At 46.6% G+C, this 12440-nt stretch overlaps 1 protein-coding gene across 1 annotated transcript in view; it reads right to left on the bottom strand.

Moving 5' to 3' along the window:
* Positions 1 to 12440, bottom strand: part of ADCY9 (adenylate cyclase 9) — a 59357-nt gene that overhangs the window by 3454 nt on the left and 43463 nt on the right. Inside the window, exons 3-8 of the mRNA XM_083152697.1 lie at positions 10643 to 10744; positions 6676 to 6896; positions 6318 to 6420; positions 5370 to 5578; positions 3697 to 3856; positions 24 to 172 (exon numbers count right to left, since the gene is read on the bottom strand). Of these exons, the coding sequence (XP_083008823.1) occupies positions 24 to 172; positions 3697 to 3856; positions 5370 to 5578; positions 6318 to 6420; positions 6676 to 6896; positions 10643 to 10744 (944 nt within the window). The remainder of the gene's footprint in view (positions 1 to 23; positions 173 to 3696; positions 3857 to 5369; positions 5579 to 6317; positions 6421 to 6675; positions 6897 to 10642; positions 10745 to 12440) is intronic.

The raw sequence follows: 12440 nt of genomic DNA, 5'->3' as shown, positions 1-12440 counted from the left end.
CACATCGTGGCCCACACACATACCTATCTGGGAACAGCGGCAGAAACAGCAGGATCAGCAGAGCTGCACCGGCCAGGGTTGCAAGCGTGGACCGCAGCCAGGAGCTCAGCTGACAGAAGTTACAGTACTGCACCATAGGGATCACAAGAGCGGAACACAGGAACATGGTATACTGTAGGAGGTACAGAGACACAATGTGACCACCAGAGGGCACTAGACTACAGGCCTACACAACATCATTACCCGAATTACCTCATCAGTGTGTTTCTGTGATAAATTACATTCAGCAGCGGCAGCCCTGACAGTGGGTGTTTAGGGAAAAATGTGGAGTGGGTGGAAACCTCAATGACAATTATACGTTCATGTGACAACTTCAGTAGTAACGGCTGTTTGTGAGTAGTGTCTTAGTGATAGCACTAGTGCGCTACTTCTTAGTACATTGCGGGATTGTGCGCACAGAGTCGCTGCATTTACTGTGCTCAGCGGAGAAGTCTGTATCTATATAATGTACGATAATCCACTGGCAATACAGTAACCTTACTCATATACAGTAACCCCACTCATATACAGTAACCCCCACTCATATACAGTAACCCCACTCATATACAGTAACCTCACTCATATACAGTAACCCCCACTCATATACAGTAACCCCACTTATACAGTAACCTCATATTATATACAGTAACCTCACTCATATACAGTAACCTCATTCATATACAGTAACCTCACATTATATACAGTAACCTCACTCATATACAGTAACCCCACTCATATACAGTAACCTCACATTATATACAGTAACCTCACTCATATACAATATCCTCACTCATATACAGTAACCTCACATTATATACAGTAACCTCACTCATATACAGTAACCCCACTCATATACAGTAACCTCACATTATATACAGTAACCTCACTCATATACAGTAACCCCACTCATATACAGTAATCTCATATTATATACAGTAATCCCACTCATATACAGTAACCCCCACTCATATACAGTAACCCCAATCATGTACAGTAACCTCATTCATATACAGTAACCCCCACTCATATACAGTAACCTCATATTATATACAGTAACCCCACTCATATTCAGTAACCTCACTCATATACAGTAACCCCCACTCATATACAGTAACCCCCACTCATATACAGTAACCTAACATTATATACAGTAACCTTACTCATATATAGTAACCCCCACTCATATACAGTAACCTCATATTATATACAGCAACCTTATTCATATACAGTAACCCCACTCATATACAGTAACCTCACACATATACAGTAACCTCCACTCATATACAGTAACCCCCACCCTCGCTCATATACAGTAACCCCCACCCTCGCTCATATACAGTAACCTCCACTCATATACAGTAACCCCCACTCATATACAGTACCTCCACTCATATACAGTAACCCCCACTCATATACAGTACCCCCACTCATATACAGTACCTCCACTCATATACAGTACCCTCCACTCATATACAGTAACCCCCACTCATATACAGCAACCTTATTCATATACAGTAACCCCACTCATATACAGTAACCTCACTCATATACAGTAACCTCGCTCATATACAGTAACATCCACTCATTTACAGTACCCCCCACTCATATACAGTACCTCCACTCATATACAGTAACCTCCACTCATATACAGTAACCCCCACTCATATACAGCAACCTTATTCATATACTGTAACCCCGCTCATATACAGTAACCTCGCTCATATACAGTAACCTTGCTCATATACAGTAACCCCCACTCATATACTGTAACCCCGCTCATATACAGTAACCTCGCTCATATACAGTAACCTTGCTCATATACAGTAACCCCCACTCATATACAGTAACCCCCGATCATATACAGTAACCCCCAATCATATACAGTAACCCCACTCATATACAGTAACCTCATTCATATACAGTAACCCCCACTCATATACAGTAACCACACTCATACAGTAACCTCGCTCATATACAGTAATTCCCACTCATATACAGTAACCCCCAATCATATACAGTAACCCCACTCATATACAGTAACCTCACTCATATACAGTAACCCCCACTCATATACAGTAACCCCCAATCATATACGGTAACCTTATTCATATACAGTAACCTCACTCATATACAGTACCCCCATATACAGCAACCTTAATTATATACAGTAACCCCACTCATATACAGTAACCCCACTCATATACAGTAACCCCCACTCATGTACAGTAACCCCACTCCTATACAGTAACCCCACTCATATACAGTAACCCCACTCATATACAGTAACCCCACTCATATACAGTAACCCCCACTCATGTACAGTAACCCCACTCACATACAGTAACCTCACTCATGTACATAAACCCCCACTCATATACAGTAGCCCCACTCATATACAGTAACCCCCACTCATATACAGTAACCTTATTCATATACAGTAACCCCACTCATATACAGTAACCTCACTCATATACAGTAACCTCGCTCATATACAGTAACCTCCACTCATATACAGTAACCCCCACTCATATACAGTAACCTCCACTCATATACAGTAACCCCCACTCATATACAGCAACCTTATTCATATACTGTAACCCCACTCATATACAGTAACCTCGCTCATATACAGTAACCTCGCTCATATACAGTAACCCCCACTCATATACAGTAACCCCCGATCATATGCAGTAACCCCCAATCATATACAGTAACCCCACTCATATACAGTAACCTCATTCATATACAGTAACCCCCACTCATATACAGTAACCACACTCATACAGTAACCTCGCTCATATACAGTAATCCCCACTCATATACAGTAACCCCCAATCATATACAGTAACCCCACTCATATACAGTAACCTCACTCATATACAGTAACCCCCACTCATATACAGTAACCCCCAATCATATACAGTAACCCCCACTCATATACAGTAACCCCCAATCATATACAGTAACCCCCACTCATATACAGTAACCCCCAATCATATACAGTAACCTTATTCATATACAGTAACCTCACTCATATAAAGTAACCCCACTCATATACAGTAACCTTTTTCATATACAGTAACCCCACTCATATACAGTAACCCCACTCATATACAGTAACCCCCACTCATATACAGTAACCACACTCATATACAGTAACCTCATTCATATACAGTAACCCCCACTCATGTACAGTAACCCCACTCACATACAGTAACCTCACTCATGTACATAAACCCCCACTCATATACAGTAGCCACACTCATATACAGTAACCCCACTCATATACAGTAACCCCCACTCATATACAGTAACCTCACATCATATACAGTAACCCCACTCATATACAGTAACCCCCACTCATATACAGTAACCTCACATCATATACAGTAACCCCACTCATATACAGTAACCCCCACTCATATACAGTAACCTCACTAATATACAGTAACCCCACTCATATACAGTAACCCCCACTCATATACAGTAACCCCACTCATATACAGTAACCCCCACTCATATACAGAAACCCTACTCATTCTAAAAAGCCAAATATCCTCCTCTGTATTGGGCAGAGGATTGCCCAATCACTATGTGGATTGGGCTAGCTTTGCCATAGCATGGACACACCATCCACCCCAGACCCAGCAGACATACGTGTGTGTTGGTGTAGAAGTCAGCGGTCAGGTAGGAGAAGACAACAGCTGCGGGCAGAGACACAAGCACGGTGCCAATCAGGTGACGGGGCAGCCAGCCAGAGATAACCTCCAAGAGCCGCCTGGTGCACAGTAACATGTCCTCCAAATAGAACGCCATCCTGCAGAATGCACAGAGGTAGAGGGAAGGGAAGAGTCTAGTCATTGGTAGGATTTAGTACCGTTTACAAATTGCTCGAGAATAACTGTATTTTTGTATTTTGTGCCTTATAAATACAGCATATATATAGTTCTTCCTGCTCCACGTAATGGTGGCCGACGTGGAACGGAACAAATGCAGAGATGCACTAACATCTCTGCCGCCGGAACGGGGGAGAGAAAACTCAATGCAACCATAATAAGGAGTAGATGTATGAAGCAGTGATAAGGGAGGGAGCCAGAGGAGAAGGTGGCCCATGGCAACTAATCAGCTGCTCTGTATAATTTATATTATGCAAATTATAGATGTTACTTCAGTACTGATTGGTTGCCATTGTTCACTTCTCCGTTGGCTCATCCTCCTCCCTTATCCCTGCTTATACATCTACCCCTAAATTCTTTACACTGTCCTATGGTTAGAAAAATAAATGTAATTTCTCCCCTCGGCGCACCACCAAGGGTTAACGGCTCTGCATAGTGCACAAACATTGTTTCAACAAAGAAACAACTAAGAACATTTGATCTACCAGGATCTATTGTAATGAATAGAGAGGGGTAGAAGACTACAACATTTTTTTTTTTTTTGCAAACCAAATTGATACGTCAGCTGAATTCTCCGGCACACAAGGAGAATCTCTATAGTCCGGGCTTATTTTTCAGCAGCAATGTTAATAACAATAATTTGCAAATCAATTGGACATCATTATTATTATATTTTAATACGCCCGGAGGTTCCCTATAACTTTGCATCGTAGGAAGCACCCCAGGAATTTGGGTATGTGTATATGTGATGTACTGATGGGCTGGTGAACAAAACCTGAAAATAATGATCTCTCACACCGGATGATTTAGAATTTTTATATTGAAAGGCGCTTTATTTATATATGAATATGTCATAAGATGAGGTTTTATCCACATAGTTTTCCAATAGTCCTGTGTTCCTGCTTTGTCTCATCATCCGTACAGAGTATACAGAAGAATAATGAGCATACAACAAGTTAGTGAGAAGTTCTTTGGATTCCAGTATCATCTCTGTGTGGATGACACCCAAACAGATCTACAGTTTTGTCACCGCATCTCTGTCCACCTGTGCTGGCCCGCTTTACTATATAACTTTGGGCCCTCTTCCATCCATCCATCTTGGATGTAAACTAGCCACCTCCAATTCAATGCCCACAGTCACCTGGCTATAAGGTAGGATCACATAGTAGCAGACAGAAACTCGTAACCCCAGGCTCCAGATTTCTACTGGCTGGCTAACTTTCTGCCCGGCCAATCTATGATATTGTACAATGAAGGTTGTCCAATAACTGGTGATTATTTTGGTCTCTACTTTCTGAGAACTACAACTCTGTATGTGCTGTTTAAACTTCTAAAGTAATCCCTTAATAACCGATACATCCACCATTACTACACTGGCAGACAATCAGGAACTCCGCCCCGGTACAGCACTCCATCATTTCCATGTTGGCTCACCGGACAGAGACGAGCAAGGACAGAAATCCCAGGAGGCCACAGACGGCTAGCACAGCGAGTGCCGGTGTTGGTGGGTATACGGGAACGTTGCCTGGCTTCAGGAAACAGGTGACGGAGAGGAGCAGGAAGATGAAGAAGGAGAGAAGCACATCCAGCAGCGAGCTGAAGGTGGCGCTCGCGAAGGTCTTTACTGGAGCCAAGCGTATGACCTGGAGAGACATGGAGACATGTTGCTAGGGATGGCCATCGGTGCCAATTCTGCACCCAGCCATCGATAGTGGCAAACTATTTGATGGTCATCCATTATATTTGACTGAATGGCCCGTGGGCCAATCAGAACATGGGGGCGGGACTTCCGGGTGTCGTGGGGCGGAGCTATGCTCCGTGTCTCGGCACCTTGAAAAAAAAAGAAAAAAGGAAACATCACTTCTCCTTTGCCATCGATGTAGGGAAACCATCTGGTACTCCCACATCGATGGCAAAAGTATTTGACATTGGCCACAAACCATCATCATGATTTTAAATCATCGATGGTCGATGGCCATCCCTACATGTTACTATTCCCCCATTTCCGTGGATGTGCTATCACTTCAACCAGGCGCTAGAATGAAAATCATTGGGGGCCCATTGCCCAGCACGTGCCAGAAAAACTAATGTGTACGACATAACTAGTCACGTGTATGGGCCGCCGGCCCCTTATACCAAATGGACAGATTTAGGGGTAATTCATACCTGCTCGCTAGGCTGTCTATATTTGCTGTCTAGAGAGCAGGTAAACACCGGCCCCTCAAACGCCTGCCCCCCCACCCCCGCCGCTCAAATCACCGCGCTACCATGCGAGCAGATGTGTACACATCCGCTAGGCATGCGCCGTCACAGAGCAAAAAATCATTTGATGGTTACTCCGCATCAAATGATTTTTCCTCTCCTGTCTGCACAGATATCTACCTCCTCCTGGTAGCTGGCTCGATATGAAGTCTCCAGCTCCTTGTCTTGAAAGTTCAGACTCAGCGGGTTAATTGGTGGTTTGAAGAAGTAATCCTTCATTAAGCTGCAAGAGAGAGACAGGTCAGCGTACAGTAAGGAGCCTCACGTGCGGTCACAGATCGCGGGGCTGCTGCAGCAATCGCCCACATTTCTGAATCAGGCCCTAAGTCAAGCGTCTATATCGCCTAAACCACTCCGCCGCATCGGCTATTACACCCTGGCTCCATGACACTATTTTTCCAGGCAAAAGTAGTCGATAAAGAAACTCCTGTCCGGGGAGGTCAGGCGGCTGCCCCTTCCCTGCCCACGATTCACTTACCTGTCTTCTTTAATGACCTCTACAAAATGAGCGTCTGTCTTTTCCCGGATGTTCTTGAAGCGTAGAGGGAGCAGGGCCGTCTGGTCCATGCTGACCCCACACCAGCGACCTTTTTCTTGGAGCATCTCATACAAGGAGGCCTGGCTGTTGTTCAGGGTCTCTTCTGGTGGGGGACTCAGTAGCCCATTCTGGGTTTTTAAGTGGCGCCCGATGGCCGTCGGCTGTGATGGAGACATAAAGAAGTACGTTGGATTTCAGCCATATTGTAATTGTGATTCAGGCCATTCACCCTTCTCCAGTATCCTCTATTACATGGGTCTTCAACCTATGGCCCTCCAGATGTTGTGAAACTACATGTCCCAGCATGCATTGCCACATTTTTTCCTATAAGAGCATGCCAAAGCTGTCAGGGCATGCTGGGACATGTAGTTTCACAACATCTGGAGGGCCACAGGTTGAAGACCTGTGCTCTATTACTAAATGCAAGTCAGCTATGACTGTCACCCGAATGAACGGTCTATCGACTAAGCCTTAGATAGAGATAAAGTGGAAGGAGACAAAGTACCAGCCAATCAGCCCCTAACAGTGATTTTTCAAGCCCAGTCTGCAACAGGGGCTGATTGGCTAGTACGTTATCTCTCTCCAAGGATTAAAACATAGGGGCAGATTTATTTAGCTGGTGCAGTGATAAAGTGACTGGTACTTTTCCATCAGCCAATCAGTGCCTAACTGTCACTTTTCAAACCCAGACTGTGACTTAATAGTTAGAAGCTGATTGGACAGTGATAAAGTACCAGCCACTTTATCACTTCATCGAGCTTAATAAATCTGCCCCATAGATCCCAAATGGATCTATGTTCTAAGGGCCCGAGATTCCCCCCTGCCCCTGTGCACGGCTGTGAATGCGTTCTGTGGGGAAATTCACTCACCCTCAAATGATCCCCCACACACACACACACACACACTCACTCACACACACTCGCAGCGCTGAGTAAGGTCCTTATTCTGGTTCACTCGCAAATAAAAATTTATTCTCAAATGGACAAAACCATGTGCACTGCAGGTGGGGCAGATGTAACATTTGCAGAGAGAATTAGATTTGGGTGGGGTTTTACTTCGTGAGATTTATATTGCAGTGTAAAAATAAAGCAGCAAGTATTTACCCTGCACAGAAACAAAATAACTCACCCAAATCTAATTCTCTCTGCACATTTTACATCTGCCCCACCTGCAGTGCAGCATGGTTTTGTCCATTAGAGAGTGATTGTGCCTTTGCGAGTGAACCAGAATAACGGCCTAAGTCTAGACTCACTCGGCATTGCGAAGGCTGCGGGGAGAAGGAGGCGTCAGTGGCCTGCCCTCCCTTCCAGGACACTCCCATGTCCACGTGCTCTCTAAGGATGCATAATATTACACCGCTACAGCCCATTTCTGCCGCAATAAGTCATGTGACTCAGGCGCACTGGCCGTAGTTCCATACTATGATACAGCCCATTTCTGCCGCAATAAGTCACGTGACTCAGGCGCACTGGCCGTAGTTCCATACTATGATACAGCCCATTTCTGCCGCAATAAGTCACGTGACTCAGGCGCACTGGCCGTAGTTCCATACTATGATACAGCCCATTTCTGCCGCAATAAGTCATGTGACTCAGGCGCACTGGCCGTAGTTCCATACTATGATACAGCCCATTTCTGCCGCAATAAGTCATGTGACTCAGGCGCACTGGCCGTAGTTCCATACTATGATACAGCCCATTTCTGCCGCAATAAGTCATGTGACTCAGGCGCACTGGCCGTAGTTCCATACTATGATACAGCCCATTTCTGCCGCAATAAATCATGTGACTCAGGCGCACTTGCCGTAGTTCCATACTATGATACAGCCCATTTCTGCCGCAATAAGTCACGTGACTCAGGCGCACTGGCCGTAGTTCCATACTATGATACAGCCCATTTCTGCCGCAATAAGTCACGTGACTCAGGCGCACTGGCCGTATTTCCATACTATGATACAGCCCATTTCTGCCGCAATAAGTCATGTGACTCAGGCGCACTGACCGTAGTTCCAGGCGCACTGGCCGTAGTTCCATACTATGATACAGCCCATTTCTGCCGCAATAAGTCCTGTGACTCAGGCGCACTGGCCGTAGTTCCATACTATGATACAGTCCATTTCTGCCGCAATAAGTCATGTGACTGAGGCGCACTGGCCGTAGTTCCATACTATGATACAGTCCATTTCTGCCGCAATAAGTCCTGTGACTGAGGCGCACTGGCCGTAGTTCCATACTATGATACAGTCCATTTCTGCCGCAATAAGTCCTGTGACTGAGGCGCACTGGCCGTAGTTCCATACTATGATACAGTCCATTTCTGCCGCAATAAGTCATGTGACTCAGACGCACTGGCCATAGTTCCATACTATGATACAGTCCATTTCTGCCACAATAAGTCATGTGACTCAGGCGCACTGGCCGTAGTTCCATACTATGATACAGCCCATTTCTGCCGCAATAAGTCATGTGACTCAGGCGCACTGGACGTAGTTCCATACTATGATACAGCCCATTTCTGCCGCAATAAGTCATGTGACTCAGGCGCACTGGCCTTAGTTCCATACTATGATACAGCCCATTTCTGCCGCAATAAGTCATGTGACTCAGGCACACTGGCTGTAGTTCCATACTATGATACAGCCCATTTCTGCCGCAATAAGTCATGTGACTCAGGCGCACTGGCCGTAGTTCCATACTATGATACAGCCCATTTCTGCCGCAATAAGTCATGTGACTCAGGCACACTGGCCGTAGTTCCATACTATGATACAGCCCATTTCTGCCGCAATAAGTCATGTGACTCAGGCGCACTGGCCGTAGTTCCATACTATGATACAGCCCATTTCTGCCGCAATAAGTCACGTGACTCAGGCGCACTGGCCGTATTTCCATACTATGATACAGCCCATTTCTGCCGCAATAAGTCATGTGACTCAGGCGCACTGACCGTAGTTCCAGGCGCACTGGCCGTAGTTCCATACTATGATACAGCCCATTTCTGCCGCAATAAGTCCTGTGACTCAGGCGCACTGGCCGTAGTTCCATACTATGATACAGTCCATTTCTGCCGCAATAAGTCATGTGACTGAGGCGCACTGGCCGTAGTTCCATACTATGATACAGTCCATTTCTGCCGCAATAAGTCCTGTGACTGAGGCGCACTGGCCGTAGTTCCATACTATGATACAGTCCATTTCTGCCGCAATAAGTCCTGTGACTGAGGCGCACTGGCCGTAGTTCCATACTATGATACAGTCCATTTCTGCCGCAATAAGTCATGTGACTCAGACGCACTGGCCATAGTTCCATACTATGATACAGTCCATTTCTGCCACAATAAGTCATGTGACTCAGGCGCACTGGCCGTAGTTCCATACTATGATACAGCCCATTTCTGCCGCAATAAGTCATGTGACTCAGGCGCACTGGCCTTAGTTCCATACTATGATACAGCCCATTTCTGCCGCAATAAGTCATGTGACTCAGGCGCACTGGCCGTAGTTCCATACTATGATACAGCCCATTTCTGCCGCAATAAGTCATGTGACTCAGGCGCACTGGCCGTAGTTCCATACTATGATACAGCCCATTTCTGCCGCAATAAGTCATGTGACTCAGGCACACTGGCCGTAGTTCCATACTATGATACAGCCCATTTCTGCCGCAATAAGTCATGTGACTCAGGCGCACTGGCCGTAGTTCCATACTATGATACAGCCCATTTCTGCCGCAATAAGTCATGTGACTCAGGCGCACTGGCCGTAGTTCCATACTATGATACAGCCCATTTCTGCCGCAATAAGTCATGTGACTCAGGCGCACTGGCCGTAGTTCCATACTATGATACTCTCCACAATATTTCCCTTTACTCTCTACCAAGATCACCAGTATGCAATAGCTGCTCCTACCCGAGGGCCCCCGCCTTTCCACTCTTCTGGGGCCCCGTTGGCAGCAGATGCCCCTTCCTCCACTCCATCTCGGGTTCCAGGGTCTGTGCAGGACGGACAGCTCTGCAAATAAACAACAATGGAAACGTATGAAACTATTATCACCATCTATATCGGCGCCACGGATTAACCCTTCCCATGAAAGTGCTGCACTGAATCCCAGCTCATGAGAAAAGTCGGAGAATTAGCTGGAGCTGCGAGACTATACCCGACCATTACAGCCGCTCGCAGCCCTCCGGAGACAGTTTGTACCGGCGGGAACGTAACCAATAAGGTGAGATCCTGCTCTGGCCCCTGCCCACCGCCGGCCCTCCCTCCCTGCAGCAAATGGACTGGCAGATGTGTATTCGCCAAGAATGCACATGCGCAAACCCCGACGTTCGGAGATGAGGCCAAATTCGGATTGTTACAAGCGATCCTGAATCGGACCCAAAGTGCAGAGCGATATGGTACCAACCAACCAGCTCCTAATACCCCTATCACACCGCACCTCGGACCCGGGTGATTGGCGAGGGCTGATGTGTGGAATCGGGTCATGGTGCAGTGTGAAAGCAACAAAGCTTATAACCCGGGTGGACCAACCTGCCAATTCCATATGAGTTACAGGAAGGGTTAAACCCGGGTCGCCCTCTGTATAATGGGAGACTTGGGTTTAATGTGAAAGTGCTGGACTTGGGGCAGTGCCAGGTCGGACCCAGGATCAAGAAGGTCTTTGCGGTCTGAAAGGGCTATTGGTGTCATTTATCAAACACAGCATACAGCATGGCAGCTTGACACTTTACCACTCTCCACGTTATCTCTCGCCAAGCTGTGATAAATCTCTGCCTTTATCTCTCTCCTTGGTAAAGGAAGGCTATGATCTGAGATGCAGGCGTGATACACACTCATGTGGTGCAAAGGGAACCCATGAATGGGGTGATTCAGTCCCGCTTGCTGCAGGACAAATTTGCTCCCCCTGTCCGATGTTTGGGGTTTGTGCATGTGCCAACACCCAGAACGAACGCCTTTGGCGAATTTTACATCCACCGAAGCGTTGGCTCCAGGAAGGGTTGGCAGGGGGCGGGGCCATAGACACGCTGGGCACACCTCTGTGACCAATGGCCATGTCAATGCCTGCTTGTGAGCGGGAGGCTGACGCCACATGACGTCAGACCCTGCCCCCTTTTCGCCCATCTCCGTCCAGGATAAAAGTCAGTCTAGACTAATATTGATGTATGTCAATAAACATAAAGGGGGAGATGTATCGGAGCTTGGAGAGATAACGTACCAAGCAATGTGTTAGACCGGGCCCCTTCAGTCACAGATGCCAGCTTGTGCTATGCCGCACTCCCTGCAGGTGGCCTGGGGACATTAATAGATTGGGAATCATTGTGAGCCTCATTAAGGCTACACTGCCTCCACGGGGAGTAGGACCCAGGGGGGAGGGGGGGGGTGATGTAATTAATTGCTGCTAATGAGGGCAAAGGGTGGCAGGGGAGTCTTCCTGGGGAAAATCTGTTAGTGTTCTGCTGGGATCAGCCAGTAACCCCTTGCTCTCCGATGCAGGCGGGCAATGGTGCCCATTAACCCTTGCTGTGCAGTGTCTGTGCATGTGCCACAATCAGGTACGGATCAATTACATGTTTCTGACCAGACGCCTCGCTACTGCTGCGCCCCGGCACATGTTACCATTCCGAATCGGATGTTAAAGTGTTAATAAACAGTCCCAAAATAAAAACAATCATGAAAAACTCATGTCAATTTTTTTTTAATTTGTCGA

The sequence above is a fragment of the Crinia signifera genome, chromosome 7 (assembly GCF_055691185.1).
Source record: "Crinia signifera chromosome 7, ASM5569118v1, whole genome shotgun sequence".
NCBI lineage: Eukaryota > Metazoa > Chordata > Amphibia > Anura > Myobatrachidae > Crinia > Crinia signifera.
The sequence above is the reverse complement of the archived record's forward strand: the minus strand, read 5'-3'. Positions and strand labels throughout refer to the sequence as shown.